General features: G+C 38.8%; 1 protein-coding gene across 4 annotated transcripts in view; it reads left to right on the forward strand.

The window, feature by feature from the left end:
* Positions 1-27295, forward strand: part of LOC126213523 (zinc finger protein 708-like) — a 115507-nt gene that overhangs the window by 63085 nt on the left and 25127 nt on the right. For 2 of the 4 annotated variants that reach the window (XM_049941359.1, XM_049941360.1), the window contains one exon: positions 24384-24421. The exons of the other annotated variants lie outside the window; for them this stretch is intronic. In XM_049941359.1, the coding sequence (XP_049797316.1) occupies positions 24384-24421 (38 nt within the window). The remainder of the gene's footprint in view (positions 1-24383; positions 24422-27295) is intronic. 4 annotated transcript variants of the gene reach the window in all.

Here is a 27295-nt window from a genome sequence, read left to right on the forward strand (position 1 = left end):
ATGATGCTTGCAAGACATCAGTGCTGCAGTTGATCTGACATTGAAATTTGGGCCATAATTCTAATATTTTGCAGTTACGACCCTCCAAAGTACAGCTTTTAAAGATGCACATGCATAAGTTGTCTGTTACTCCACCCCACTGGAGCCACATAATGCCTGAGCAACAAGTACTACCCTGTTGAATGGGTAAAGGGTTTGCGAAATACTGTTTTGGTGTTGCTTTTATACTTCATTCATTGTGCAAAAGTGTGTGGTTTCTAACTTGTAAGTGGGGACAGAGATCTCTTTACTATGTTGCAATTCACAAATGTAGTGTAAATGATTGAAGGCCATGTTATAGTAGTAGTATAGCTCTCAGTCTGTTTCTTTAGAATTTACAGCTGGCACTGTTAAAGCGAAGTACATTTTGCAGGAGGTGCACTGTTCTTAACGTAATTGGGATGATCAAAATGTAGATCAAAACTAGGTAAATTAATTTCATAATAATTCTGAAGTTGGCTAGGTTAGTTACTTTCATCTTGAGGTGTGTATATGTAGCTCCAGAATATGGATACAGAAATAATGTTAAAATACAGAGTGTAGGTAAAGTCCAGGAACACTTTCAATTATTTATTGCATAAGAACTAAAAGTTGGGAAGGTTTCATACATATTGCATTTTGAAAAAATACTCTGAAAGTTTTTTTTACAAACACTTGATATGTGAACCATGAGTAACCCAGCAGACATCAATATACAAGGTCCGGCAGAAAAACCTCCCCTTTAAGGAAAGCTAATAAAAACAAAACCAAATAAGGTAGAACAATTTTATTTATACTAAATAAAAGTACATATTATGCCATTTTAGAAAATACTCTTATGGTCTTGCTTTTTAAATAAAACATCCCTTAAATGGCTTCCTGCACTGTCGACACACTGTTTGAGTCTTTCCCTGAAGTTATTCATTACTCTTTGAGTCATTTCAGGTGGAATAGCTTCAACCTCTTGTGTAATTGCTTCTTTCAGGGCTCGTAAAGATTGTGGACATTGTTCATAAACTTTTGCTTTTAAATAGCCCCAAAGAAAGAAATCACAGGGCGTTAAGTCCGGCGATCGTGGGGGCCAGCCAATGTCTCCACGCAACGAGATCACATGTCCAGGAAACATTTCCTTCACCAATGCCAGTGACTGCCACGCTGTGTGGGCAGTAGCACCATCTTGCTGGTACCACACGTTCTCTATTTCACCAAAAAGCTCCCTTAGTTGCGGTTGGAGAAAGTCGCGGAGCATGGCACAATAGCGTTCACTGTTGACGGTTAAATTCCTGTCATTTTCTTCGAAAAAGTAAGGACCGATCACTCCGGAATTGTAAACAGCACACCATACTGTTACTTTAGGGCTATGAAGTGGTCGTTGATGAAGTTCTTGGGGATTGTGTTCACACCAGTACCTGCAATTTTGGCTGTTCACTGTTCCGGCAAGGTGAAAGTGTGCTTCATCAGAAAAAATCACAATATCGTTGGGACGAATGTTCCGAAGAAGGTCTTGGCACAAACTTACACGGACACCACAGTCTTGTTCACTCAGTTCCTGCGTAGTTACAATTTTGTAAGGATGCATTTTAAGATCTCGATGCAAGATTCTTCTCACACTTCGATCAGATATCCGTAATGCTGCCGCATGCTTTTTAGCGGATCGTCGAGGAGATTGTTGAACTGAAGCTGTAACTGCATCAACATTTCCGGGGCCTGTTGCAGTCCGTGGTCATCCAGGTGGTTTCCTTTTTAATGCGGAACCTGTCTCACGAAAGTTAGCAACCCAAGAATAAATTGTTTTCTTATCGGGAATGGGGTCCCGTCGTCCGAGTGCAAAGCGAACGCGAAAAGCACGTTGAGTATTAATAGGCGATTCGCCATTTTGAATAAAATCTTCCACTACGAAGGCACGATGTTCACCAGACCACGCCATGGCGTACACTGAAAACGGCACGTAGGCAGCTACTTAACGACGCGCCCCCCACCACTCTGCTCCTTCTACTGTCCGCTGCACGTTACTTTGTAATCGGGGAGTTTTTTATGCCGGACCCTGTAGTAATCGAATTCTTGCTCTATCCATCTCAGCGTGTCTCTCTTATGTGCTCCACATTCACTTCACTCACACTGGGATGTCCACTTCTCTTCGCCAGGCACAAGCAACCTTTTGTAACGAATTTGTTGTGTCAGTGGTAAATGGCCTTCCTTGTCGGTGTCTTCTTACCCTACTTGGTTCTAAACATCTGTTTAACAGCTGTAGCAGACATTTTTGTCAAACTCCAACACACAGAAAGCTTGCTCTGTACCTGATTTTGCCATGTTTGCAAGTAGTGCCAACTATCGCCATATTACCAAATTACGCTGTGGTGACAGACATTAAAAAAAAAACATTTTGGTGTTTCTCTTCAAAATGACATGTATGATATGTGTACAGTGTTTGGTAGTTGTGCAATAAATAATTGAAAGTGTTCCAGGACTTTACGAACACACTGTAATACACTACTGTTTCTAAAAAGTAACACATTCAGAAGCAGTGGTTTGCACCATGCCACAATAAAAGGTCTGTACAATAGTAGAAACGTAATACATGATTTAAATGCCAGAGAGGTGATATGCCCATAGGCCCAGTATTGCCATCTTTTGTGTGATAGGACAGGTCAGTGTTACACAGCACTTGGTGCAGAGATGTCATATGAAATAGGAACATGTAATCAAGTGCCACTATTCCTTGCCAGTTCCACAAGCTGGAATATCAGGATATGTGTGTGTTCAAATGGGGCAGCATTATTAGTCATTCTGTCATGTTTTGGTTCACACAAGGCAAGCTGCATCAACAGTGAAGCAGATAAGGAACCAGTGGAGACAAGGTGTAGTGGAGGACATGATGTGACAACAGTGTGAGATGACCACCATATTGTCTGCTTGCAAGGTGTTACAAGAATTGCATAGTGTAGCAAGGTGATGCTTACAGCAAGTGGTTTGAAAAGTGTAGATAATGCAACAAAAAGGAAAATTAACTTGGGAAATTGGCAGGATATTAAGAGAAAAAGACTTCATGATAATGGATTGGAACATAAATCACAAAAGGAAAGGTAGTTCTTGCGAAACAGCCACCAATGCAAGTGATTGGAATAATGTTGGATTGGTTCGATTGGTTTTGTAAAAGGACATACGTTTATAGAATAACAAGTGTCCTGAATGGCAGCATATATGTCCTGTAGAGTACATGGCTCTAACAACATACCTTATGTGCATCTTCTGACAATATTACAGTAAAAATAATTAACATGGATAAAACTAACTACAGTTCTGTCTTTATAATTGATGAAAAAGTAGAATCACACTGCTATATTATTAAAAGTGAATGTGGAGTATGATACTTCAGTTGAATATTGGGTAGTAACATTGACAGCAGGATTCAGGATCATGTACGCAATACAGAAGTGTGTTCAAAAGAAGGATTATAGGACATAAATATGTAAATTAAGTTAAAACTGTACATAGAATACCATGCCTTGATGCACACAGAAAAGTCAATTTGCTTGATAAACTCCACATAAACGGGTGTGCCACCCAGACAAAAGGAAGGTAAGACAGACGGTACTTCATGTAAACAAGCCACTTCCAAATATGAAGTCCAGTCAAAAAAAGTGTGTCAAAAAAACATTTCTTGACACATTCTGCATCAACCAGCAATGAAAACTCTTCAACATAAACTGGAAAGTGGAGTGGCCACTCCTGAAGATGGTTAAGGAAAATATTTGTGTGGACCACATGTCATATCAAAAGATGTCAGGTCTCTGATTCAGGAACTCAGTTTGAGTTTCTCAAAGTAGGAATAAATCTTCAAAAGAATGCCTGTACTGCAATCTCAATCTCTGCAGAATGTATTGATTCTGTATGATTGCAGCTACGGATGGGATACAAATGCACAACATAGAAGTTACATCAGTAGTGTCATGAGCAGACCGAGCATACAAACTGCTAAAAAACAATATAGAATGGCTGAACAGGAACAACAACATATATGGTACATGTGTGGATCTACAACAGGTTCTACTTTGTCATACATTGGCACGTTCCATGGTATTCTGCCAGAGACAGCTGCTGTTGTATAATTTCATGGTTCATGACTTCGGTACTTCAGTAACACTGTAAATTTATGGGATGAATCTGATGCAAGGTGTGGTTCAGCCAAAGTAGTTTCCTATCTTATTAAATTTGTGATGCTTGAAGAAGGTATGGAACACAAACTAATTATATGGTCTGACCACCATGTTGGGCAGAACAATAACTGGTGAATTTTAGAACTTTTTTTCTATCTGGTCAACTGCAACTACTGTGTAGAAATACATAAAAAGCTTTTATGCTTGAGTCACAGTTTCTTATCTAGTGACAGGAACTTTGCAGTGATTGAGAAAAGAAAGTGTCAGAAGTTATGGCTCCTTTAGAATGGAAACATGTCATAGCTTAGGCCTCTGTAACACCTTCAAAATCGACCATTCAGGAGATGATGGAGGAATTAAAGGGCATATGATCTGTTGAGCTGGTTCTCAAAACACCACCTGCTTTGAAAATTATTGATGTTATCTGGTTGAAGCTATGCAGTGACTATCCTTGAGGCATAAGCTTGTTTTTATCCATGTGAAAACTACGTTATTTGTGAAACATGATAGTGAACATCAATTAAAAGAAATTCTGTTGCATTTTGATTTTTGGTTGCTCTACAGTGGGTACTGAAACTTGTAAGGAGTAGAAAAGCGATCTGTTTGACATGATGAAATACATGGAATCAAAATCCAGGCATTTTATGAAAACATTCAGTGTGCCAACTGTGTGTAATGTGCCAGCTTTGGCTCTCAACTTGATAACAAACTCATGTTCTATTACGTTTTTAAGACCAAATTAATCAATTTACAATAAATATTACTTTGTATCTGGTTATAATTTTCTTATTTAAAACTTTCATATAATAGGCAACCTTATCATTACAGCAGAATACAGAGTGATCTGCAGTAATGCTGTATATCAGTTGCTATACACTTTTTCTGTCTTAATAGTCATGTTTTTTCTAAAACCTATCCTTAGCACAGTTTTAAAAAGCACAACCAACTATTTTCAACAGTCTGTATCTACAAACAATACATATCTGCTATTACATTTTTATTAATGGTTTTTTTCGATTTCCTGAAAACTCCGATATGTGCCATGCAGCATTATTCATGCACACACTTCATTTTGCTATGATTATGTGCATCCATGAGGTGACACTAATTGAGAATATGATTGATTTGTGCCTTCTTCCAGTCACTAGGAAAATTTCATGACCTTAGTGATGTTTGATAAGCTAGTGTTACAGAAGGAACAAGTTCAGTGTAATATGAGCGGTATTGTACAGCCATCTCATATGTACCTGGTGCCTTTTTTCTATTAAGTGGCTACACAATAGAAAATCAACAGAAATTGATCATCTCAAAATCTGTCATTTTGATGTTGATGCCGGTACTGAAAGAAGGAACTCCATTACAATGTTCCATGATGAATTATGTTTGGAAGAGCAAATTGAATATTTTGGCCTTGTGTGTGTTATCTTCAGTTTGTGCGCCAGTAGGGTGACTGATGGTGACTTCAGTCCAGCTGCTGACACTGTGAGCTGACCCCTTATTGAGAATAACAATCAAGATGCGTAATGTTAATGTTTTGAAATTAGTCCTATGATGTATTGAGTTTCAGGCTAGTGAACAGATCTGATGTCAGAGTGTACCTCTACAGCCCTATGCATGGGTCAAGACCATCCACCACTGAGTATCTACCCTGTTAAAAGCATCAGCTGTCTACACTAGGTTTTGTCAGTGAAGCACCATTTAAAAGTATGAAGTTAGGCATACATTGAAATAGTTAATGTATACGTAAACAAGTTGTTTAAACAGAAATTAAATGCAGTGGAAACTAAATAAGGAAATTTAAACACAGCAACAAAGTTAAGTTGAATGGTGTGTACTGTCGATGTAAGACACAAAAATAGAAATTGCCATACTTAAAATAATTAAATTGAATTATATAGGTTCACATAGCAAGGTTGAACACTTCAGACTGAAGATCAATGCTGTTAACATACGTGAATAATTAAGAATATATGACAGATTCCCCCATTACATAAGCTACTGTGAAATCAGAACTAAAATGAAAGTTCCAACTGTGTGTTAATATAAGTTCATCGGTGATGCTGTGTCACTTTCAATCAAAGTTCAGCAAAAAACAGAATTATCAGTTGCACAAAGTGAAAGTTTGTCAGTCACAATAACGTACAACAACTGAATGTAATGAGAAAATGCAAAAATCCTCATGTTTTGCTCAAAATCCTAATGTCCATACAATTTTAGAGAGCTGAAATGGCACAACTGGTTGACTGCCCAGAGACTTATGTACAACGACCGTCAAGACCTACGCAGAATTAACAGTAACTGTTCACCGGCACAGACTATGTGAGAACATAAATATATTATGAAAGACTGAGGCACAGCAGCACTGCTTATTTAAAACCTCATAAAACCATACCATGCTAGTCATCTTCAAAGCATCTTATAAAAATAAATTAAAATAACAATGAGTGAAAGTACATAGTTTTTGTTGAAACTAAACAACTTGAAATAAGCACCTCCCTATGCTGGTCACTTTAGAAGCTTACCAAACATTCTAAGATAAATATTATGTTAAATATAAGTAAATACATGATGAACTTCCCTCATATGCAACTGTTAAAATAACCAAATGCAAGGAAATATTTCTATAGAAACAAGTGGGTCATATCAGGTGAGATCATAATTTCCTGTTCATGTACATGGTGCTTTAGGTTACTATGTAGCACATACCAAATTTGAATTACAACCAATTAAATTGGACCCATCTGGATCACACTGCATAATAGTCAATTTGTCAACAACAACAAAAAAAAATACCTAAACACAAATTCACTAAGGATGATTGATTTGATTTAATTTTTGTAGGTAATCTAAAACAGCTGTGGTCTAACCTGGCACTGCCCACACCAAAACAGTTTATTGTGCGGTATTGCTCCCTGTATAACTAGTAATGTCAGCCAGTGTCCTTAGATAGTGCAAGGAGTCCCTTTACCAGTTCTTTGTTAGACCCAATTTCTTCACTTCTAGTTGCCCCAAAAATTTTGTCTCTCTTGCTCTCCAATACCGTGCAGCAGTTTCTTCACTCTCATCGCAGATGCTACATTTAGGGTCTTCTCCCATTATACCCATTGTATGTAGGTGATTTTTGAAATTCCCATGGCTGGTCATCAGTCCAACCATGAGTTTAATCTCTTTCCTATTGAAGCCCAGGATTAGAGAGCTGCTTTCAAAACATGGCCTTGGCATCATTACCTTACCATGTTTTTGCTTATAGACCTTGGTTCAGTGTTCTATGCACTGTCTTCTAAGCCAGTTCTGTAGTTCTAGTTTGATCAAAGCCTTGGTGATTGTCAGGACACATTCAGGTCCAATGAATGGAGTTTTTGCCACCATCCTGGCCAATCTGCTGGCTCGTTCATTGCCACCGATCCCTGAGTGGCCAGGGACCCACATTAGGTTTACCCTGACATTCTGCAATAATCTTAGATGTTGTTGCAGGAGCTGCCAATGATTTCAGAGTCTAAATAGATGTAGATGCTACGGTCCTTGTAGCACCTATGTATATTCTCCTCCACACACGCCCTGATTGTAGTAATTTTAGCTTGGAATACTGAGACCAGTTTTCATGGCTGAACCTTATACACTCCAGTCCCAGCACGTTGGTCTGATTTCGACCCATCAGTGAATCGGACAGTGTCACCAGTATGGTGTCAAACTGCTTTTTCCCACTGGTCCCTGCTTCCAATTATTATATTGTAAGGCTTTTGAAGCATTTGAGATTTGTTATATAGTCGGCTGGCATTTCCCCAGCCATTCCTATATTTGCCCCACTCACTATTTTAGTGTGTGTGTCTGGATATCCCAATGAGATCCTGTTTTTAACAGTTTTGAATCTGTATGCACCAGCTGCTGTCTTCATCGTAACCCAAAGGTTTAGTGGAGGCATGTCCCGCATGGCTTCCATCCTAGCAGTTGGTGTGCTACTAATTGTGCCTGTTATGGCAAAGCAGGTCAGTCTCTGCACCTTAGCAAGCTCCTTAGCTGCAACCTGCTGTTCTACCTTCTTCCACAATACTACAGCCCCATAGGAGATCCTAAGAGTAACCACCATGGCTTATATCCAGTGCATACCTCAGGGTCTTAGGCCACAGTTCTTGCCACAAGCCCTTCTGGTAATCACTAGAGTACCTCTCACCTTCGAGCAGATGCTCTTAATGTGAGGGGTCCATGTTAATTTCTCATCTAAGGTTACCCCTAGATCTTTCACTATCCGCTTCACGGGTAGAGTTTCATCGAAAAGCTTCAGATTCCAACTTGAGTGTTGGATATGCTTCTTCGTGAATGGTACCACAACTGTCTTCTTAGGATTAACCCTTGGATCCTGTTTAATTCACTAGTCTGGCACAATGTCCAGCACATCTTTTGCCATATTCCTAACTGTGTCAGTAAATTTGCCATGTATTTCTACAACAAGGTCATCTATGTATCCTTGGCTAAAGCATTGTCTGGAATTTAGTTCCTCAATGAGTTTGCTCACCACTAGATTGCACAATAAAGTGGACAAAACTCCTCCTTGTGGATAACCTCTAGTGGTGTTAATTACCATCTTTTCATTCATCATGGTGGCCTCTACCCTCCTTCCACTAAGTATGGCCCTAGGCCACCTACATATAGTGATCGCTAGGTCATGCACCTCTGCTGCCCTAACCATGGAATCGAAGATTGTCTTACTAAAGGCCCCCTCAATGTCCAGGAGGATGCAGAGGGCTATTTCTTGAAAGTGAAGTGCTTTCTCCAGCCTCCAACAAGTTGACAGAGAGCCATCTCACATGACTTACATGGTTGATATGTGTGTTGGTTTGAATGTAGAGGAGCCCTAGTTAGCCTGCTCTCCCCGTCTCATGTCCTTGATCTTGGTATAATCAATTCTCCTTGGCTTTGGAATAAAGACAACCTTCACTGCCCTCCAGACATTGCGAATGACTCCTGCTGCTGCGTTAACCCTGAATAACCTGCACAGGACTCTTACAGGGTTCTCTCCAGCTTGTTTCAGGAGAGCTGGAAGGATTCCATCTGGGCCAGGTGACTTGATCAGTTAAAATGTTCCCACTGCCCATTGGATTTTACTGAAATTGACACATGCCTTGGCCGGTCCCAGTCCTCTGTTTGAGTGGCTGAGGACCGTTGTCTTTCAGGTGTCGTGTTCTGGTCTATGTTATTTGCCAGAGCATATTGAGGAAAATGAGTTTTGAGGAGCAGTTCCTGTGTCTCATGTGCTGTGTTTGTATATTCCCCATCCCCCTTCCTCAATATACCTTCTAGATTAATTGGGACTCTAGTGAGGATTTTGTGAAGCCTGGCTTGAGATAAGCACCTCCCCATGCTGGTCCCTTTAGAACCTAATGAAACATTCTAAGATAAATATTACATTATACACCTGGAAAGCATGATAAACTGCCATCATACACAACTGTTAAAATAAGTAAATACAAGGAAATATATGTATACAAACAAGTGTATCATATCAGTTTGAGATCATAATTTGCTGCTCATTTACATGGTACTTTAGGTTACTGTGTAGCACATACCAAGTTTGAATTACAACCAGTTGAACTGGACATGTCTTGAACACACTGCATAACAGTTAATTTGTCAAAAACGTGTGTAACACACATTCACTAAAGGTAAAGGTAAGGGTGTAGTGTAAAATATGCTTTCTTTTGGTGTATAGAATTGTGGAGTATATTTAGCTCTGTTCAAATTAATTGAGCAGTTTTAGTCAACTTGTAGATACCTGGGATCCAGTTGAGTTCTAGAAAAACTATGTATTCACTGTACAGCTTTATGTGCTTTTTATGTTTGTGGCAGTTGTGGCTTACCAGCAGTACAATTAAGCGTTATTGTAATCAGTGTTTATAAAAATTGATTAATGAAGAACTCTACAGCAGTTGTGATCTAAGGTGAGAGAAAATATCATGTTAAATCTTTCAAGGTCGACATAAATAATGGTCTTAATGGTAGTGGAAACCATCCTATATATAAAGAGGACTGTGATGCTGAGGAAAGTTCAGATAATGAATTTCAGTGATTTTGAAGGTCATTTTGGTTTTATAAACTACATCTACATCCATACACCGCAAGCCACCTGACGGTGTGTGGCGGAGGGTACCTTGAGTACCTCTATCGGTTCTCCCTTCTATTCCAGTCTCGTATTGTTTGTGGAAAGGATTGTCGGTATGCTTCTGTGTGGGCTCTAATCTCTCTGATTTTATCCTCATGGTCTCTTCGCGAGATATACGTAGGAGGGAGAAATATACTGCTTCACTCTTCGGTGAAGGTATGTTCTCGAAACTTCAACAAGAGCCCGTACCGAGCTACTGAGCGTCTCTCCTGCAGAGTCTTCCACTGGAGTTTATCTATCATCTCTGTAATGCTTTTGTGATTATTAAATGATCCTGTAATGAAGCGCGCTGCTCTCTGTTGGATCTTCTCTATCTCTTCTATCAACCCTATCTGGTACGGATCCCACACTGCTGAGCAGTATTCAAGCAGTGAGCGAACAAGCGTACTGTAACCTACTTCCTTTGCTTTCGGATTGCATTTCCTTGGGATTCTTCCAACAAATCTCAGTCTGGCATCTGCTTTACCAATAATTAACTTTATATGATCATTCTATTTTATATCACTCCTAATGCATACTCCCAGATAATTTATGGAATTAACTGCTTCCAGTTGCTGACCAGCTATTTTGTAGCTAAATGCTAAGGGATCTATCTTTGTATGTATTCGCAGCACATTACACTTGTCTGCATTGAGATTCAATTGCCATTCCCTGCACCACGCGCCAATTCGCTGCAGATCCTCCTGCATTTCAGTACAATTTTCCATTGTTACAACCTCTCGATATACCACAGCATCATCCGCAAAAAGCCTCAGTGAACTTCCGATGTCATCCACAAGGTCATTTATGTATATTGTGAATAGCAATGGTCCTACGACACTTCCCTGCAGCACACCTGAAGTCACTCTTACTTCGGAAGACTTCCATCCATTGGGAATGACATGCTGCGTTCTGTTACCTAGGAACTCTTCAATCCAATCACACAATTGGTCTGATAGTCCATATGCTCTTACTTTGTTCATTAAACGACTGTGGGGAACTGTATCGAATGCCTTGCGGAAGTCAAGAAACACGGCATCTACCTGTGAACCCGTGTCTATGGCCCTCTTGAGTCTCTTGGACGAATAGCGCGAGCTGGGTTTCACATGACCATCTTTTTCGAAACCCATGCTGATTCCTACAGAGTAGATTTCTAGTCTCCAGAAAAGTCATTATACTCGAACATAATACGTGTTCCAAAATTCTACAACTGATCGACATTAGAGATATAGGTCTATAGTTCTGCACATCTGTTCGACGTCCCTTCTTGGAAACGGGGACGACCTGTGCCATTTTCCAATCCTTTGGAATACTACGCTCTTCTAGAGACCTACGGTACACCGCTGCAAGAAGGGGGGCAAGTTCCTTCACGTACTCTGTGTAAAATTGAACTCGTATCCCATCAGGTCCAGCGGCCTTTCCTCTTTTGAGCGATTTTAATTGTTTCTCTATCCCTCTGTCGTCTATTTTGATAACTACCATTTTGTCATCTGTGCGACAATCTAGAGAAGGAACTACAGTGCAGTCTTCCTCTGTGAAACAGCTTTGGAAAAATCATTTAGTATTTCGGCCTTTAGTCTCTCACCCTCTGTTTCAGTACCATTTTGGTCACAGTGTGTCTGGACATTTTGTTTTGATCCACCTACCGCTTTGACATAAGACCAAAATTTCTTAGGATTTTCTGCCAAGTCAGTACATAGAACTTTACTTTCGAATTCGTTGAACACCTCTCGCATAGCCCTCCTCACACTATATTTCGCTTCACGTAATTTTTGTTTGTCTTCAAGACTTTGTCTATGTTTATGTTTGCTGTGAAGTTCTCTTTGCTTCTGCAGCAGTTTTCTAACTCCGCTGTTGTACCACAGTGGCTCTTTTCCATCTCTTACGATCTTGCTTGGCACATACTCATCTAACGCATATTGTACGATGGTTTTGAACTTTGTCCACTGATCCTCAACACTATCTGTACTTGAGACAAAACTTTTGTGTTGAGCCATCAGGTACTCTGTAATCTGCTTTTTGTCACTTTTGCTAAACAGAAAAATCTTCCTACCTTTCTTAATATCTCTATTTACGGCTGAAATAATTGATGCAGTAAACGCTTTATGATCGCTGATTCCCTGTTCTGCGTTAACTGTTTCAAATAGTTAGGGTCTGTTTGTCACCAGAAGGTCTAATATGTTATTGCCACGAGTCGGTTCTCTGTTTAACTGCTCAAGATAGTTTTCAGATAAAGCACTTAAAAAAATTTCACTGGATTCTTTGTCCCTGCCACCCGTTATGAACATTTGATTCTCCCAGTCTATATCTGACAAATTAAAATCTCCACCCACAACTATAACATGGTGGGGAAATGTACTCGAAATATTTTCCAAATAAGAAATTTTTAGGCTTACTTTGCAATCTAATAAAAAAATTGAAAAAATTTAATTTTCTTAAAAATTGCTTGACAATTAAGGTGCCCCTTACAGTCTGTAAAATATGGTAGCTATTTCTTTGAATGCATTTTGATTTGATCTGATGAGCTCACATAAAACAATGTACTTAAGGATTATTGCTGCTGTCCCTGCTTTCATTTCACCATTATTCTAAATGCAATCCTATTATAGTAACACTCAAAAATGTTTTACAGAAAGCATTAGTTACAATTACATAAACATAACGATGTAATAGAAAAAAGTACCATTGGGTAATTGAAAAATATGAAATTGTAATCTATTTAGTACAAGTCTGCATATAGTTTATCAAGGTTATGTTACATCAAGAGAGAAGTAATTCTTTTGAATCAAAGGTAATTTGTAGGTCTAAGTATGTAAAAATAAAACTATTTTGGGATCTGAAGAACAAGTCAGCATTTATTGCATACACATGAGCTTTGATCACAGCTGCACAATTTGGCATTGAATCCACAAGGTTTTGTAACAGGTCAATTGGGAGTTCATACACAGGTCCAATAAGATACCAACAAATTGATCCTTGTTTTAGTAGCTTCTACCATGAACACATCAATTCAGTGCATATCAGAGATGTTCAGTTGGATTTAGATCCAGGCTCCGTTTCTGGTCGGAAAAGAATTTTTTAGAAAATAGACAGATGTGTTTTTCGAATTATTGACCTGATGAAATATCCAATTGTGTGACATATGCTGCCTCCTACATGGAATCATATTCTTTTCTAAAATGTGACTGTACAGAAAACATCCCCACACCATGACCCTTCCACCACCATGTTTAGTGATCTATACCTGACCCTTGTTTCGTCCCTTTACCTTTTTATTGTGTATACAGTTGAATAACTATTTCCACCTAGAATAACTCCAAAAGTGTGAGATTAACTGAAAAGATTGTGGAACAAATGTTGCATGGGACAACGGGGCCATAGTATGGTGTTGGTGTTTTGTTGCTAGATTGGATAGCGTCAGAGATATGGTCAACTTTGTTTTCTAATGGTATGGTATAGTTTGGTACTTACTTTCTGATAGCAGCTATCGAGACAAATCAGTTATCTGCAGCATTGTCTTTGAAGGTTGACCAAGGTCAAAAAGGTGTCATGAACGTCCATTTACAGGTGTTCGAAGTGACAACCATTGGTATCAATGCAGTGCTGCAATCTTTATCATGGATTGAGTGGTATTCCTCATCACATCAGCACTTATTGAAGCACATGCTCTTACAATTCTCTCTCATATCTTGTGCAAATAGTAAATATTCGCCAAATAGGGCATATCCATCTAACATGCTATTGACAAGTAAACACCATTCAATGATTTTGCAATAAAACACAGGAACAGTAAGACTAATATCGTCGAATCAAACGAATGTGAATGATGTATTCCTTTGAAGAACAAGTCGATATTCTTGTCATTTACAGAGAATACCAACAAAATTCAGTGAGAGCTGGTACCATTGCACTGTGGTTCAAGATCTTTGTGTTAGTTTGCGTCAAATCGCAAGGAAATCTGGCATGAGCCAGAGTAGTATTGCACATGTTCTGCATCACCATAAATATCACCCTTACCATATCAGTCTCCACCAAGAATTAACGGGTATGGATTGTATGCATCTCATTAAGTTCTGATGATGGGCTCAACATCAGATTCAGTGGGATGACACATTTATTAATTTAATTTTATTTACTGACAAGGCTACATTCGTGAACCATGTAAATGTTCATTTGCATAACATTCATTATTGCGCAACTGAAAATCCATGTTGGTTGCTCCAAGGTGCCCACAAGGTCAGTGATGGTATAGTGCAGGGTTCTGGAGGACAGAATTATAGGCCCCTATTTCATTGAAGGCAGTCTTAATATCTTAATAGTAGGAAGTACACCACATTCCTGCAAGAAACAGTAGGTCTGTTATTGGAAGCAGAATGTGGTATCAGCACAATGGGTGTCCAGCACATTTTTTGCTGATGGCTAGAAATGAGTTGCAGAAACAATTCCCAAATCATTGGATTGGACACGGACGTGATGTGTCGTGGCTGGCTAGTTTGCCAGACTTGATCTCTGTGGATTATTTTTTTTATTTTTTTTATTTATACATCAAGTTCCATAGGACCAAATTGAGGAGCAAATCTCCAAGGTCATGGAACATGTCAGTACATGAAATTACAACATAAAAGTAATAACAGATAAAAATAAATGTTCATGAACCTGAAAAGTCAGTCCGTAATTGTAAGTAAATGCTATCAACAATACAATAAGAATCAGCTTAAGTTTTCAAGGAACTCCTCAACAGAATAGAAAGAGTGACACATGAGGAAACTCTTCAGTTTCGATTTGAAAGTGCGTGGATTACTGCTAAGATTTTTGAATTCGAGTGGTAGTCTATTGAAAACAGATGCAGCAGTACACTGCACACCATTTTGCACAAGAGTTAAGGAAGTCCGATCCGAATGCAGGTTTGATTTCTGCTGAGTATTAACTGAGTGAAAGCTGCTTATTCTTGGGAACAAACTAATATTGGGAACAAGAAATGACAATAAGGAATATACATATTGACAGCCCAATGTCAAAATACGCAGACTTGTGAACAGGGGTCGACAAGATGTTCATGAACTCACACCACTTATTGCCCGAACCGCCCGTTTATGAGCCAAAAATATCCTTTTAGAATGGGAAGAGTTACCCCAGAATATAATACCGTACAATATAAGTGAATGAAAATAAGCAGAGTACATTAATTTTCGTGTCAAACGATTACTCACTTGTGATACCGTTAGAATAGTAAAAATGGCAGTATTAAGTCTTCAAACAAGATCATGAATTTGGGCTTCCCACAACAGTTTACTATCTATCTGAACACCTAGAAATTTGAACTGTTCAGTTTCACTAATCATATGCCCTTCCTGTGAAATTAAAAGTCAGGTTTTGTTGAATTGTGTGTTAGAAACTGTAAAAACTGAGTCTGTAATTTAGCATTAGTTTATTTTCTACGAGCCATGAACTGAGGTCATGTACTGCACTATTTGAAACCGAGCCAATGTTTCATACAACATCCTTTACTACCAAGCTAGTGTCATCAGCAAACAGAAATATTTTAGTTACCCATAATACTAGAGGGCATATCATTTATATAAATAAGGAACATGAGTGGCCCCAACACTGATATCCGGGTATTCGTAAAAGACATAGCTTATAAAGATATTCCAACTACACCTGAAAATATCCAAGAGAGAATTGTCAGAGCATGTGCTTCGATAAGTGCCAATGTGATAAGGAATACCACTCACTCTATGATAAGACCTAGTAGATAGTGTCGAAAGTTCCATGCGGCTTTTCACAGATGATGCTGTAATATACAGAGAAGTTGCAGCATTGGAAAATTGCAGCAAACTGCAGGAAGATCTGCAGTGGATAGGCACTTGGTGCAGGGAGTGGGAACTGAGCCTTAAAATAGACAAATGTAACGCATTGCAAATACATAGAAAGGAGGATCCTTTATTGTATGATTATATGATAGCAGAACAAACACTTGTAGCAGTTACTTCTGTGAAATATCTAGTTGTATGCGTGCGGAACGATTTGAAGTGGCCCGCATCTCGTGGTCGTGCGGTAGCGTTCTCGCTTCCCACGCCCGGGTTCCCGGGTTCGATTCCCGGCGGGGTCAGGGATTTTCTCTGCCTCGTGATGGCTGGGTGTTGTGTGATGTCCTTAGGTTAGTTAGGTTTAAGTAGTTCTAAGTTCTAGGGGACTGATGACCATAGATGTTAAGTCCCATAGTGCTCAGAGCCATTTGAGCCATTTGATTTGAAGTGGAATGATCATATAAAATTAATTGTTGGTATGGCGGGTGCCAGGTTGAGATTCAGTGGGAGAGTCCTTAGAAAATGTAGTCCATCAACAAAGGAGGTGGCTTACAAAACACTCGTTTGACCTATATTTGAGTATTGCTCATCAGTGTGGGATCCGTACCAGGTCGGGTTGACGGAGAAAATAGAGAAGATCCAAAGGAGAGCAGCGCGTTTCGTCACAGGATTATTTGGTAAGCATGATAGCATTACAAAGATGTTTAGCAAACTCAAGTGGCAGACTCTGCAAGAGAGGCTCTGCATTGTGGTGTAGCTTGCTGTCCATGTTTCGAGAGGGTGCGTTTCTGGATGAGGTATCGAATATATTGCTTCCCCCTACTTATACCTCCCGAGGAGATCACGAATGTAAAATTAGAGAGATTCGAGAGCGCATGGAGGCTTTCCGGCAGTCGTTCTTCCTGTGAACCATACGCAACTGGAAAAGGAAAGGGAGGTAATGACGATGGCACGTAAAGTGCCCTCCGCCACACACCGTTGGGTGGCTTGCGGAGTATAAATGTAGATGTAGATGTAGATAAGAATATTGCAGCATTACATTCATACCGAAGATCATCATTTTGAACACCGTCTGTAAATGCATGTTCATGCCACCTTTACGACCTTTGTTGCCTTCAAAGACCTTGCTGTTGCACATCATTCCATTCGACTCTGTAGCCACTATCAGAAAACATGTAACAAACTACAGCATCCCATTTAAAAAAGCAGAGTGGACCTTTATATCTCTGAAGCAACGAAAAATCAACGTCACATTATGGCCCCCGTTGTATCGTGCAACTTTTGTCCCACAAACTTCTCAACTCCTACCATAATTTCAGAGTTATTCTTAGTGGCAATAGTTAGTGATTCACCCTGTATAATGCACACCATCAGAGAATAAATACGTCAAATTAATTTTTGTCACTCCATGAAACCTTAGACTTATCCTTGTCATTCCAAGTTTGGGGTTTCCTTGGAAACTCTATCCTGTCCCTATTTTTTGAATTTATGAGTGGGTTTATGTCATTCATTACGTAAATCACCTGTTACTAAGTGACTTTTTACAGTAGACATGTGTCGGCCTAGTCCATTATGTTGCTTCAGATCATCCCTGATTTGTTGAGATGTTTCTCTTTGAGCAGCAGCTGATTGCTTGCAAATCATTCTGTCCTTCCTCCTTGCTCTTCTTCAAGGATGACCTGACCTTGGCTTATTGGTTACTGTTGTTTCCTGTTCTTGCCATTGATTGTGCACACTTGTTAGTGGTTGTGATATGTCATACTCTACAGCAGTGCTAGACTGCTACCTCCCAATCTTGAAGACATGCAAAACAGCTTGTCTCACATCAAGCAAGTGTTCTGTTTTGCTTTACTTCTAGTTCTCTACAAGTAAATAATCACTGAATGAATACCTGAGTCATACTAGTTAATGAATACCATACCATCAAGGCAAGACATACTTTTGAGCTAAAGGAATAAAACTTACATTGTTTTTGTATGATCATGCTCGTTCACTAGATGTGTAACAACAGCAGCATGAAGTTCTTGGTGTGACACTTACATACTTTACTGTTTTGTGACTGCATGCATGAAGTACTGACACCATAACAATGCAACTGCAAAATATTTCTGAACATTACTGTAGCTTAACAAAACATTCAAAATACTGTTATCTGCACTTGCAGAGACTCTTGGACCTCCTTGCTGTAATTTGTTTGCAGTACATGCACAGTCACTATGCCTTTCTGAGGAGATATTACAAATGTAGAACAAATTTATTTTTCTCCTGCTCAGTTACAGGCCAGCTAAGGTTTTACATATCTTTATGCTACTCCTTCATCTCTACACTTCTTTCTTTCCACTCACCTGATATTCAATTTCTACCTTGTCTTTTTGGTACTATTTTGCTGTGGAGAATTTATCAACTCAATAGTGTTTCTGTATTTGGTGTGGTTTTCTATTTCTTGCTTATTTAGGCAAGTTCCTTGGAGGTCTTTGTGCACTTGTGTAAGCCAATGAGTTCTCTTTTTTTAAGTTTTTAGTACTACTGCACAGTTTTTGTTTTCAGTATGCTGAGTCATTAGCCTTGTTTGCCAAATTTTGTCTCCAGTTATTTTCTTAAATATTTATCTATACTGCAATATTGTTTCTGAATTTAAATGTGTGTACAGATGTTCTGTTTCCTAATATCTTTTCTTTTTTTATAATTTTCACTCTCTATTGTTGATTCTAAAATTAGTGTCTGTGATGCAGATGTGTATTCTGGCCAAATGACTGCCCTTCAAGTTGGAGGTTCTGCAATTTTGGAGAACGAATTTTTACTATAAACATCATCTGTTAACAGAAATGCAAAGTCCATGTTTCATAGACTTCCTCTTGTGGCTCCATTTTCCCCACCATTTGGCTACATGACTTCTCATAGATCCTTAAATTTGTCTTCCCCTGATACTCCCATGCTTTGTATTTGATTGGGATGTTGCAGTCCTATTGTTACCCACTACTGCTTCTTATCAGAGGAGGCGAGTAGTCATGCTTTTCATACTGTTTTTCTTTCTCTCTGTTTTCTGCTTTCTCTACACCATCAGTATTGCTAAATTAGCTACGAAAGTTGAACAGACAATTTTGACATTATCCATTTTTAACCAAGTAGTATTCAACGTCTGGTATTAGATTTGGACAACTGCTCCACCTGTTCAATGTTCACTTTTCTAGTATGGTCTGAAAGAAGAATGGAGTTAGTCCATTGCCTTGGCTAAAGTCTGTTCTTATCTATAATGAGGTTCAAGTTCTTTTAAGAGGACTCGTGTTGTCTTCTGTATTTCAGATTCTTTAAGAATTTTCTATAAAAGCAGTCTTGCTTTTTAGTCATAATCCTTCCGAAATTTTACAGAGGTATTCCAATATCATTTTGCTCCTTTAGTCCTTTATCAATTTGCCCTTCACAGGACCATCCTGTCGTAAGCCATCCCTTATATATCTTGTATTTTAGAATTTCTGCTGCTGTTTTCTCCTTAACCTTTTCATGGAATTTCTTTGAATCTTCTGTGAACAAGGTTATCAGTTATTCTAGGGCAGGAATCTTACTTTTATTATTCAGTAGTAATGGTCAATTTCAACAGGTATCTATGTCTGAATCAGGAATTCATCGCCTTTTTTGGAATTGTGATTTGTTATTGGCACATAAGCTATCTGATACTCTCAAATCATATTGTTGTTGACCTCATATGCTTGGTGAGGTATGTGGTGTGTGGGGAGGGGGGGGGTTGGTTACCTGCCAACATTTTAGCTAAATGTCTTTTTCTTACAATTTGTCCCATTTTATTACATCCACAATCAGGCAGACATTTATAAATGAAAACATTTTCTCCCTGGACTGTTATGGAATGTATTTATTCAAAATTAATTTGGCAGCTGTATAATTCTGAATTGGTAGGTCAGTGTGATGTCTGAATCCTTTATAATTCCTTTTGAAGTAATACCTTCCTTGTGTTAACCATGTTTACACATTCCATATTCATTACAAGACGAGAGTCTCCGTAATCTGTATGCCCAGACAATGTTAGTCCTTCATGTACTAATTTCTGTCAAAGTCATGTCATACTGCACGTCTTAATATCCACTCCCCAAGCAGTAGGGATGACATGTAATAACTTTGACTTAGTTGATAGTAAGCTGTCACTTGAGAATAGCATAACAGGCAAAATTCCAATTGTGAAGTAATACATGTAATAGGCTCATTGTAGGCAGATAATGTTCCCATCTCCATTCTGTACCAGTCTGAGGATAGAAGTTGAATAAAATTTATATGTTTTCCTCTGGAACGTTTTCAGATGCTTCTCAACATTGTTTGCAGGACTGTTTTACCTTCTGCATTAGATTAGATTAATACTTGTTCCATAGATCATGAATACGACACTTCGTAATGATGTGGAACGTGTCAGGTTAATAAAAGATGTCTGTACAAGATATTACATTACACAAAATATTGCACGACACTAATGTTTAAGTTGTCTTTTTTTCCCCTTAATTTATATAAAAAAATTCAGCCAATGAGTAGAAGGAGTTGACATCTAGAAATTCTTTTAATTTATTTTTAAATGTTAGTTGGCTATCTGTCAGGCTTTTGATGCTGTTTGGTAGGTGATCTGAGACGTTTGTGGCAGCATAATTTACCACTTTCTGTGCCAAAGTCAGATTTAACCCTGCATAGTGAAGATCATCCTTTTTCCTGGTGTTATAGCTATGCACACTGCTATTACTTTTGAACTGGGTTGGATTATTAACAACAAATTTCATAAGTGAATATATATACTGTGAGGTTACTGTGATGATCCCTAGATCCTTAAATAGATGTCTGCAGGATGACTGTGGGTGGGCTCCAGCAATTATTCTGATTACACGTTTTTGAGCAATGAATACTTTTGTACTCAATGATGAATTGCCCCAGAATATGATGCCATACGAAAGCAGTGAATGAAAGTAGGCATAGTAAGCTAATTTACTGAAATTCCTAACACCAAAATTTGCTATAACCCTAATAGCATACGTAGCTGAACTCAGACGTTTCAGCAGACCATCTATGTGTTGCTTCCAGTTTAACCTCTCATCAATGGACACACCTAAAATTTTTGAAAATTCTACCTTAGCTACAGACTTCTGTTCAAAGTCTATATTTATTACTGGAGTTTTGCCATTTACTGTACGGAACTGTATATACCGTGTTTTATCAAAATTTAAAGAGAGTCCGTTTGCTGAGAACCACTTAATAATTTTGTGAAAAACATCATTTACAATTACATCACTTAGTTCTTGGTTTTTGGATGTTGTTACTATACTTGTATCATCAGCAAAAATAATTAACTTTGGATCTTCATCAATGTGGAATGTTAAGTCATTAATGTATATCAAGAACAATAAATGACCTAAGACCAAATCCTGTGGGACCCTGTACTTGATAGCCCCCCTTTTGAGGAATCAGCTGTTGTTTTAACATTACATGAACCACTTATTTCAACTTTCTGCATTCTTCCAGCTAAGTATGAATTAAACCATTTGTGCACTGCCCCACTCAAAGCATAATGATTTAGCTTATCTGAAAGAATTCCATGATTTACACAATCAAAGGCCTTTGAGAGATTACAAAAAATACCATTGGGTGATGTCTGGTTATTCAGAGCATTTAATATTTGATCAGTGAAAGCGTATATAGCATTTTCTGTTGAAAAGCCTTTCTGAAAACCAAACTGACATTTTGTTAGTACTTTTATTTTTACAAATATGGGAGGCTACTCTTGAATACATAACTTTCTAAAAAATTTTGATAGAGCTGTCAGAAGAGAGATTGGGCGGTAGTTGTTGACATCCGACGTATCCCCCTTTTTATGCAATGGTTTTACAGTGGCATATTTCAGTCTATCGGGGAAAACACCCTGCTCCAAAGAGCTATTACATACGTGGCTGAGAATCCTACTTATCTGTGGGGAACAAGCTTTAAGTACCTTGCAGGAAATGTCATCAATTCCGTAAGAGCTTTTACTTTTCAGTGAGTTTATTATTTTACTGATTTCAGAGGGAGAGGTTGGTGGAAATACAGTTGTTTGAAACTGCACAGGTATGGCCTCTTCTATTAGTAGCCTTGCCTCTTCTAGTGAAGATCTAGATCCTATTTTCTCCACAACATTTAAAAAATGATTATTGAAAATATTTTCAATTTCTGATTTTTGTTAGTACACTTGTCATTCAGTTTTATGGCACTAAAGTCTTCCTGTGCTCTTGGTTGCCATGTTTCCCTTTCAATAATATTCCAAATTGCTTTAATTTTATTATCAGAGTTACTGATCTCAGACATGATACACATGCTTCTGGACTTTTTAATAACTTTTCTTAGTACCGCGTAATAGTTTTTATAATATTGAACAATTTCGGGGTCAGTACTCCCTCTTGCTGTTAGATACAGTTCTCTTTTACAGATGCAAGATATTCTTATTCCTTTAGTTAGCCAAGGTTTTTTATATGATTTCTTGGAATTATGTTTAACTATTTTCTTGGGAAAACGATTTTCAAATACCCTTAAAAATGTAACATGAAATAAGTTATATTTCAAGTTTGCATCGGGTTCCTTATACACATCATCCCAGTCTAACTGCTGTAGGCTTTCCCTAAAGTTTGCAATATTTATATTGTGAATTGAAAGCACTGCTTTGAAAGTCTGATTTGATACACTGCATGGAGCTATGTCATGTACTGTAACTAGCTGTGCACCATGATCTGAAAGACCATTCTCAACAGGATGAGCATTTATGTCCTTAAACTTATCTTGGGCTATAAAAAAGTTATCTATCAATGTACTGCTGTTCTTTGTTATCCAAGTAGGAAAATCAATGACAGAGCTCAAATTGAAAGAACTGAGTAATACTACAAGGTCATTCTTCCTATTACACTCTTTCAGGGAATCAACATTGAAATCCCCACAAATGATAATTTGCTTCCCCCTCTCTGACAGATAGCACAACAAAGCATCCAAGTTTTCTAGAAATAGCTGGAAATTCCCTGAGGGGGACCTATACACTGTTACAATTATGAAAGTGCCATCATTTAGTTTAAGTTCAGTGGCACATGCTTCCATATGTTGCTATACACAAATTTTTTTAGTTTCTAAATTTTTTACACTGTGGAAGCTTTTGGCATATATGGCAACTCCTCCTCTCATCATATTATCCCTACTTACATGTGCATCTAATTTGTACCCGTTGATGCTAACCTTTTGCATATCAGTGACAATGTGATGCTCAGACAGGCATAGTACATCTATTACATTCTCAGTTTCTATATCTTCTAAACAAAGCAGAAGCTCATCAGTTTTATTCTTCAATCCCCAATAATTTGATGAAATATACTAACATTATTTTTCACTTTACTTTTGTGAGTATCTTGAACATTGTTCTTCTTATCCTGATTTATTGGTGAGTGTGCATTAATTATTGTGTACCTCTCATCTAAATATTGAATTATTGAAGGGAGAGACTCTTCCTGGAGGTAATGAAAAATTTGGTACCATTTGCAACATAATTGCCATTATGATTGCAGACTGTAGCTCTGGAGTAGTTTTGCTAATTTCTTCCCAGTGTTCTCCGTGAAGAATCTACAGTTCTCTGACTGTGGTATTTCTCCATCTGGGAATGTGCTATTTTGTAATGCCAATTTTAACTTATTGTCCATTTTCAATGTCTGAAAGTATGGTGAGTTTGATAATATTTATTAATGTTTGTATATTTAATGATCCAAGCCTGTATATTGTCTTGGGTATGAACTTATGGTTCAGTTTAGAACTCACTCCTCACTTCTGCAAGTTGGTCTGGGCTGCCCAGAGCACAAAGACACAAATATGTCACATATGATGATCGATTTCTCTGTCAGTGAATGTCAGTTTCAATAATTAAAAAAAGTGAACGAAAATTTTATACAAGGCATAAGTGTATGACAGGTTAAAGATGCTTTTGGTCACTTTTCTTTCTGAAGTGTCTAGTAGGAAGTACTGCTACAACCAAGTTATTGGCTTGTGTAGTGATTTACAGCACTAAAAACAAAGTGAGAAAATGGACAATGAATTCTTAATAACATTCTTTTTCATTAACTGCAACATTTTATTGTGTCCTCTTTAATGATATTTTGAAGCCTCACTTACAGCATTTTGTGGACCAATCACATGTTGGTGGATGGTAATAGAAATCTATTTACTGTCTTATCTTTTCTAAAACACTGGCCATTTCTTCAAATATTTCAGGTGGAAACCTCAACAAGATACACATCTGATACAGCAAGGTAAGTTTTCAAAATTCACTGCAGAACTTTTTGAGAAATATAAATTTTTATTTATTAATTGTGAGAGTACTTCAGATATAAAATGCACTACTGCAATTATTCAGTATTACCGATAAGCAACAACATTACAAGACAGTTTGGTCAGTAATGCTATTCTCTGCAACAACCGTTATGTGACTTTTTCTAGAGAAATAGAGCAAATGTCTACTATCCATACAGGAAAATAAAAGTTCAGGTGGAATGTCAGGAGCTGTATTATGCTTAATGCAGAACATCACATGAAAATCACTGAAATTCAACAGATTCATGTTGATGGGCACAAGCTAATATCATATTGCAGTAAAAAGAGTAAGAAGAAACGGTGAGTGGCTATATACCCAAAAATTGGAGCTGATTCCCAGCCTTCTAGGTTAATGAATATAGTGTTGAACAGCTCTTTCAATGCTGTTGCACAGTGGTGCTCAGGAAACACACAATCTTGTAGTGGTGACAGTTTATGGGCCACCATGAAGAAGAAATGTAAGTAGCTGGTGCCAGTTTCAGTAAGGTTGTGAAGACTTAACTGGTGAATCCTCATTCTCTTAGTTTCCTGTTCATCCCGGTGTGTTCCTGAAGGCTTGCCCATTCATTAGACACATTACAGGTGACAAGGTAATGCCTTAATCACAAGGTAATACATAATTCCCAGCTGCAGATCAATGGGTACGATTCGCACATACCCTCTGTTACAGGCCTGGTCCAGAGAGGGGTGACTGCTTAAGCTGTTACTTTCCCAAATGCCAATTGGTCCCTCTGTCAGGAGTTCGGGAGGCGTGGCCTGAAGTGTGAACAGTCATTTACAGTGGGTGAATCCCCCTCTGAGGGGGGCCCAGTTGGAAGGAGCATGCCATTGGAGTCGTTGACAAATATGGGGGACTTTTTTTTCAGTGACTTAATCAGCATCTTAGTGTATGTCTACTAAATGTAAACAGAATGAGGCTAAAGATTTGAAGGCCCTACCAGCTGCACATCAGTTCCTCATGGTATCATGTTCCAGATGTGGTCAGTCCTTTACTATGGTTTATGCATGCATTATTCTGAAAGGTGTTGTTGCAGTTGCAGGCCCTGTGAAATTCTTTCCTCATTTATGTAATGCAGCTTTGCTTCTGAAGACTTTTTGCGATTTTCAAGCCCAAAAACTCCTTATAGCAACACTCCTCCAGAGTTACCCTGTACGTGTTGAGGACCATCGATGGCCTCACCAATGGAGAAATCCACACTTACCTCTCTAATCATGGCATCACTGCAGCCCATTGAGTAATGAAAAAGATGGATGCAAACTTAATGCCCACATGCACCCATTTTCTACTATTTGCTCGAGTAGTGTTTGCCTCAAACATTAAGGCAGGCTAGGAAGTCATCACGGTCCAACCATACATTCCAAACCAGATGAGTTCCTACAAGTGTCAACATTATAATAAAACACATATCCTGTCAAAACATGGGCAAATGTGTTACTGTCGGCAGAGATTCTCATGAGGGCAGCTGTTTGCCTCCTCTCTGCTATATCAATTGTCATCCCGTGAATGTCCCATGTGTCTTACATAGCAAGCCATCCAGGAAATCTGAGTGAAGGACATCAAACCCCACCCTGTTACTTGCAGTTGTTAGCTAGTGAAAATCAGTGCATTTTACCATTTGGCATTTATGGTACCATTTTTGCTATGCCATGCATAGTGGAGGATATGCCCAGCCAGACTTGCAACCTCAAGTTCAGTATTGCAGTAGTGAAATCACCCATGTCACAGTAGCATCCCCGTCTCCTACAGCTGCACAACAAGCTATCAGATCTTTGCCCCTGGTGGCGAAATCACCTGCTACACAACTGTCAGCTGAAAGGACAAAAGCAATGCTCCTGCAAAGACTTTCTGCAGCTAAAAACGTATTCTTCATCTGCCAACTAGAAATCTTTAAGAACTCTAACGAAAACAAACGGTTTTCTCCTTCCCTGACTTGGAGATCCCCTTCAGTGCTGTTGGCACATGTATCCCACCTAACTGACCTGTTTTGCTGGTGCCCACTGCCTACCAATTTTACGCCATGGAATTCACTTGCTGACCCAGGGAGAAAGCCAGTATGTTTGTAGATCTCATAGAACAGGATTCTCCAGCCTTTGCCCCCTGTAGCAGTGAATTTTTGAAGGCTGGCACTTAGAAGCAACCAGGATGACTAATCTTCATTTGTTCTCTCCGGCCCAATCCCCATTATGACTCTTCTCCAATGGAACATTCATGGCATTAGATCCAAAAAGGAGGAATTACAGCTGCTCTTGGAATTGCAGTGTCCTCTTGTTTTCTGCTTCCAAGAAAAAAATTGTCCTCACAACCTCTTTGACCTCTCATGTTTCCTTCTGGTCCTCTGTAACCTTTCCCCCATGGACACCATTCCATGTAGTGGGGGAGCCATGCTGGTCATCCATCTCATTGAACACTCCACTGCTAGCTGTTGCAGTCTGCATTTTCCTTCCTCATTTCACCTTTTCTCTTTGCAACATCTACACCCCTCCATCATTTGCTGTTACCAAGTTGGACTTACTCCAGCTCATTGGTCAGCTCCCTTACTCCTTTTTGCTGCTTGGCGACTTTAATGCCCACCATCTGCTTTGGGGCTCTTGGAGAACTTGTCGAAGAGCTTCCCTCTTAGCTGACCCTCTGAATCATCTCTCTTACCATTGTAGCGCACATGTTCCTTTCAGATTCCATGCACATTTATTACCATTTGGACCTCTCGTTCTGCGCTTTCCAGCTCGCCCGTCGTCTTGAATGGCTCGTTCCCTCTGACACATACTCAAGTGATCACTTTCTGTGTGTTATCCATTTGCCGACTCCTATCCCA

Source organism: Schistocerca nitens, chromosome 11 (genome assembly GCF_023898315.1).
Source record: "Schistocerca nitens isolate TAMUIC-IGC-003100 chromosome 11, iqSchNite1.1, whole genome shotgun sequence".
NCBI classification, from domain to species: Eukaryota; Metazoa; Arthropoda; class Insecta; order Orthoptera; family Acrididae; genus Schistocerca; species Schistocerca nitens.